The sequence below is a fragment of the Equus przewalskii genome, chromosome 5 (genome assembly GCF_037783145.1).
Source record: "Equus przewalskii isolate Varuska chromosome 5, EquPr2, whole genome shotgun sequence".
Classification (NCBI taxonomy): domain Eukaryota; kingdom Metazoa; phylum Chordata; class Mammalia; order Perissodactyla; family Equidae; genus Equus; species Equus przewalskii.
In genome coordinates this window covers 73164536-73170535 of record NC_091835.1, presented here as the reverse complement: position 1 = coordinate 73170535, position 6000 = coordinate 73164536, and the positions used below count along the sequence as shown (strand labels likewise).

General features: G+C 33.8%; 1 protein-coding gene across 1 annotated transcript; it reads right to left on the bottom strand.

Annotated features, from left to right (window-relative positions):
* Positions 1-3247: 3247 nt before the first annotated feature.
* On the bottom strand, positions 3248-4198 carry LOC103551510 (olfactory receptor 6C68-like). Its single transcript, XM_008521036.1, has one exon. The coding sequence runs from the start codon at positions 4196-4198 to the stop codon at positions 3248-3250; it is 951 nt and encodes a 316-aa protein (XP_008519258.1).
* Between the last annotated feature and the right edge of the window lie 1802 nt (positions 4199-6000).

Sequence of the window (6000 nt, the reverse complement as noted above, 5' to 3'; positions counted from 1 at the left end):
ATTTATATTTATTAAGGGGTTGCTTTTGGTAATTACTTCATAATTTCATCCCAAATTTGCATAACATTGAGTTAGGATTATGAAAGAATCAGAGAAAGAACGTGGATCATCTAAAGATCTGAAATTTGAATGGGATGGGTACACTAAGTTTGATAATTAGATTTTATCCCTTGGGGTAAAGATGAGTGGATTCTTAAGCCTGTTTACACACCAGAAATACTCATTTGTGAAGCATTATATACAAACACAAATAAATGTATAAAAGCATATATTTTTATTGCTTTCATCAACTTTATAAGGTTTAATTTACGTTAATAAAAAGCACACATTTTAAATATACATTTTTCATGAGTTTTGACAAACTTATACACTTGAGAAGCCTTCATACCAAGCAAGATATAAAACATTTCCAGCACTGCAGAAATTTCCCTATGCTCCTTTACAGTCGATTCCTAAATTCCTGCCTTAAGCAAGTACAGCTCTGGTAAAGCATAATTGCATTATTGTGGGTGAGAACATAATTTTGGAGGTCTATTTATGTGATTTATAAAGATTTTAGAACATAAAATGGATTCTCTGCCATGAGTTGTGTTTAAATAATTTTTCCTGTCTATTTTATTCACTTTTAATACTCTATTATGTGAGTTTTGATAAGTTCCAAGGTCATGTCCCCTGTGCAGAAACCAAAGGAGGGGATACACCATCTTTACAGTCCATCAAAAATTCAGGTCATGGATACATGATCTTAAATCAGCGCATTGAATTCTTAAAACTGGTACCTTGCGTCTTAAATGGGTGATTCAAAAATGAAGAGATGGTGAGATTAGATATGCCTATCAGTACTGGCAACATGTAATAGCAGTGCCTGGTTTCAATGGCAGTGGCATAAAATGAAAGTTGTTTTTAGCACAAGAGGACATTGGCCAGTATCTGTAGTCTTCTGGATAGACTTCCCACTGCTTAGCCTCTCTCTGCTAGTAATCACATTCCAGGCCTGACTCATCAAAGTTGTCAGAATATTCATATTTTCTGGTAAATCTCTTCTCTGCTTACATTATTTAGTGTCAGTCTCTGGATTACTTAGCTTTTGCTACATAACAAATCACCCTAAAACTTAGGCTTTAAACTAAAAACCATTTGTTTGTTCATAATTCTGTGAATTGTCAATTTGGTCAGGTTGTGCTAGAAACAAGTCCTGAATTCTCACCATAAACCTGGTTGCAGTTAACTAATTCATTCACTACTGTATAACACGAATTTCTAAATTTCTCCTTTCTTACCTTGTTTTGGACACTTACAAATTTCAGATCGGTTGCTTCTTTCTTCCATTCTTGGTAGCAAACGTTTGTGAATAAGAATCGTTTGCTTGAAATTAACAGCAATCTAAATTGGTATAATAAACGAATAAATATACACACATACCACAGAAATTGTTGGCTTAGTTTCCATAACTAGTGGAATTAACCTCTCTCATGGTTTGATGGAGAGGTCCATGATGGAATGAGGGCATGTCTCCATCGCTCTGTGACTTACTTATCTGTGTGCTGGTTTGATAACCAGGGTAGTTCGTTTTCTGGTAGCAACTATAAATATAGCAGTTTCAGATATTATTTTTTCACACCATATCAGAGGCAGAATGTACATTCGGTGTATCAGACTTCCAGAAAATGTCTTGATTAAGTCTGTTTGACTTAATTTAGATCACAGTCCTGAATTAATCACCATGGGTGCAATAATAACTTAGTTTGGGATACGGAGCTCACCAATGAAATTTGGGATGGAGACAATTTTCGTGAAAACCATCAGTTCAACAAAGTGGTTTACTGGGTGTTTTACCTCCATTCCCAAAGGTGAATGAAGGCTGGACGACAAAACGAGATGTTCATCAAATATCCCCTATAGAAACAAACAAACATGGGCTTAGGGAAAAGGTGACTGTTCCTGTTGACTTTTACATTGCTCATTCTTCTCCCAAGATGACTGGTATACATCATGTGGTGTTTATCTTTACATTTCATATCTGCTTAAATGGTAATAATCCATTCACCTACCCAACTTTTCGTATAGGCAATTATCTATTCATCATTCATTAATTCGCTAACTAAATATGTACTTAGTTTCCACTGTGTGCCATGACTATTATACTTGGAGCTCAGGTGTGGGAAGGGGGTGGCTAAAATATGTATCATCCTCCTTCATATACTTATGATGAAAATAAAATTTTCTTTTTCATAAGTGGCATAATGACATACAGTATCAGGAAAATTGATTTTAAAATATGCATATTTGAAAATATTTCCATTATAATATCAAGGTCTATATCATTTGCTAAATACTACATCTTATGCCATAATTCCCTAATTGACTTACATATTGCCAAGTAATGCCCATTTGATTGTTTCCAGTCTTTTATTATTACCAAAAGACTGCAATGAACAGGGTTATAAATATATTTTTAGGCTTACTGGCAATTTTGGTATAAATTCCTAGACATAGATTTTCTAGGTGAAACAATATATATACTTTTGATAAATAATTACAGTGTTTTCAAACAAAGTGTGCATTAAGGTGCCTGTTTTACTGCATACTAGGAAACACTGAAGATAGTAAAAAATTTTAGTTTGTGCACATGAAATGGTGAGATATGCATGCTTTTAATTTGCAAATCTGTGACTATAATGTAGTGGTGCATCCTTACCTATTGTTGTAGGTAATTTCATTTATTTTTAAATGAATTAAATATCTAATTATTATCCTCATACTTAAATTATAATTTTATTAATTCAAAGGAGCTTCCTATATGTTTATGGTATTAGGTCTTTCGTGTTAATTGTGCCATAAAACTATTCTTTTACTTATATTTCTTTTTTAATAATTGTCTCTAAATTTTCTTATTTTGCTATAGATATTTTAAACTTTGTTAGTTAAAACTGTCAATCTTTTAATGGAGGAAGGAAGTTTTGTCTTGCTTAAGAATGACTTCTCAACATCAATACTATAAAACTATTTGGGAAAATCATCTGAAAACAAGGAAAAGGAGTGACTTACTCATGGTAGTTTCTGGTTAAAGGATTAAAAGTGATGTATTTTGTCTATCACAATGCAATGCTCAATAATTCGTTCTTTAGTAAATGGATTTAATGAAAAACTATGATTAAATGGCTATGAGGTCAAAAATTGCAATATCGGTTGTTAGCTTTATGTAAAATATAAAGTAGATGTGCATCTTTTGAGTTGGTTTATGAAGTTAAGTACATATTACCGTTTCAAGAGGCACGCAACTTTTTTTGAGTGAGTCATTAAAAGCTTGTTTAACTTGCTTATTTCGCAGAGTATATATAAAAGGATTCAGCATTGGTGATACAGAAGAAATAAGCAATGACACCCCTTTGTTAATGTTTACCTCTTCTTTTGCGGATGGTTTGATGTAGATGAAGATGCAGCTGCCATAGGTGATGGAAACTACAATCATGTGGGAAGAACAGGTAGAAAAAGCTTTTTTCCTTTGTTGAACAGAAGGGAATTTTAGAATTGTCCTGATGATATATAAGTAGGAGAGAATCACACATACAAGAGTGCTGATGAAGGTCAGCACAGCACAGGCTATAACTACCCGCTCAAGTAACCGTGTGTCTGAGCATGAGATCTTCAGGATAGGAGATGCATCACAGGCAAAATGATCAATGACATTCGAATCACAGAATTCCAGATGAAAATCCAAGCTAAGTGGAGGTAAGATGATCATAAGTGCTACCATCCAACAGCAGATAATCATTGTTTTGCACACTTTGTTGTTCATGATTGTCATATAATGCAAGGGTTTGCAGATGGCCACATAGCGATCATATGACATAGTAGCCAAAAGAAAAAATTCAGTTACCCCAAAGAGATCTATAAAAAACAGTTGAATGAAACATGCACTATAAGTAATCGTTTTGTCCCCAGTTGACATACTGTATAGGAATCTTGGAATACAGAAGGTTGTAAATGAGACTTCTAAGATCGAGAAATTTTGGAGGAAATAATACATGGGAGTTTTAAGGTGGGGATCTGCCAAGGTTAGAGTAATGATGGTCAGATTTCCAGTTACGCTGAAAATGTAGGTGATAAATAGAAAAAGAAAAAGAAAAACCTGCAGCTGAGGATCTTCCGTCAGTCCTTGAAGGATGAATGCTGTTAGTGCTGTGTAGTTCCTCATTTCTTATTGATTTCTGGATTTTGCCAAATCTACATTAAATGTCAAAGAGATTTGAACTGCAGAATTCAATGACAAAATCGCTTGATGAACACTTTTTTTTTTTTAAAGATTTTATTTTTTCCTTTTTCTCCCCAAAGCCCCCCGGTACATAGTTGTATCTTCTTCGTTGTGGGTCCTGCTAGTTGTGGCATGTGGGACGCTGCCTCAGCGTGGTTTGATGAGCAGTGCCATGTCCGCTCCCAGTATTCGAACCAACGAAACACTGGGCCGCCTGCAGCGGAGCGCTCGAACTTAACCACTCGGCCACGGGGCCAGCCCCGATGAACACTTTTTTTGGATATTCAACTCGTCTAACGTCTATGAGTATCACTTGTCTATCTGAGGAACACAGATCCTATTTTAGAGTGAGCTGAGCTCCCCAATAAATTTATACATAATGACCAAATTAAATTATTTTATAGATGTTTGTTATTGAATTATAGTGTAACTTTCCCTTTATTAATCTCCTGTAATTAATTTATAATGAATTAAGCATTTTAATTCCTACCCTGGGTTATGCATTTTAAAATTATATTATGTTTATTTCTCACTTTACCTATTACAGCTAGTTGTTATACTGCCAAATGTTTTCCTTCAACCCATAAGTTAAATTTTAAAAATATTCACTATAGTTTCATTCCTTCGCTTTAAAGTTTGGTGACTATTAAAACTCCAAAATAAAGTTTCAGACAAGGCTTTAAGTAAGGCATTTCAAATTGCCTGTGAAATTTTATATTTATCTTGTTTTTAATTATTGATTATTCACTATAAGGTGCAAACATGTTTTGACTCTATAACATCCAAATGTGTAAGTTTACAAGTCTCTGCTAAGCTTCATCGTCTATATGTTATATTGACTCTTTGGATAATACTGTGTAGTATAATCTGATTATTTTGTTGTACTCTTTTATCACATTGTGAGGTAATGTTGCTTATAATGAATGAACTTCTGAAGAGCATAAAATCTATACTTTCTTGCTTTCATTTAGCCATTCAGATTGAAACACATTTATACAACGTGTTATGGAGAAAAAGTCAAGACAAAAGTTGCTGAATATCCTCACCATGACTCTGTATTTCCTCCTTTCTCATTTCTTTCAAGTCCACATTCTTTGCTTCTATTTTTACATTTTGCATTCATTTCTCGATCTGTTACTGTCTGGCTTTCAACCTCCATGGCCTTTTTAAAGCACTCCATTATGTATCTCCATATGACTTACCTCAATATCACCATAAAAATAATATACACTTATAAACCCATTTACCTGAATGTTTTGGTTTTATGAAAACAAAGTGTTTCCATTGGTAATTAAAACAAAGGTAGCGTTATTGTATAATTTATTGTCAAACCAAGACACTTGAGAAGCAAAGAGGGGCAGTAATTAGTAATTATGTTGATACAACTGGTGACTGTTGAGGGCAAAAAATAAATGTTTGCCATTCAAGCAATCACTCAATTCGTGTGTAATATCATAGTTGATGAAGATTAAAAATTGCCAAGGTGCAGCTGACTGATTTTCCATTTTATTGTTTATCGCTGTTGGTATATTGATTCCACCATGTTTACGCAATATTTTTTTCAGTGAGATATTAAGACTGAAGACTAGGGACCATATTATTCTGGGTTAAGAGCAATAGCTAAATGAGAATTATTTTGCGTGTATTCCAGTTGTATTGATAGATAATCACATTTTTCTGACTTGTAAACAATGTCTTCACAGTTCCAAATTGTCTCACTTTAACTAAATGCAAAAGAGATCTTC

Excerpts from the sequence above, each read along its gene's own strand:
- LOC103551510 (XM_008521036.1), bottom strand. The coding sequence starts at position 4,198 with ATGAGGAACTACACAGCACTAACAGCATTCATCCTTCAAGGACTGACG.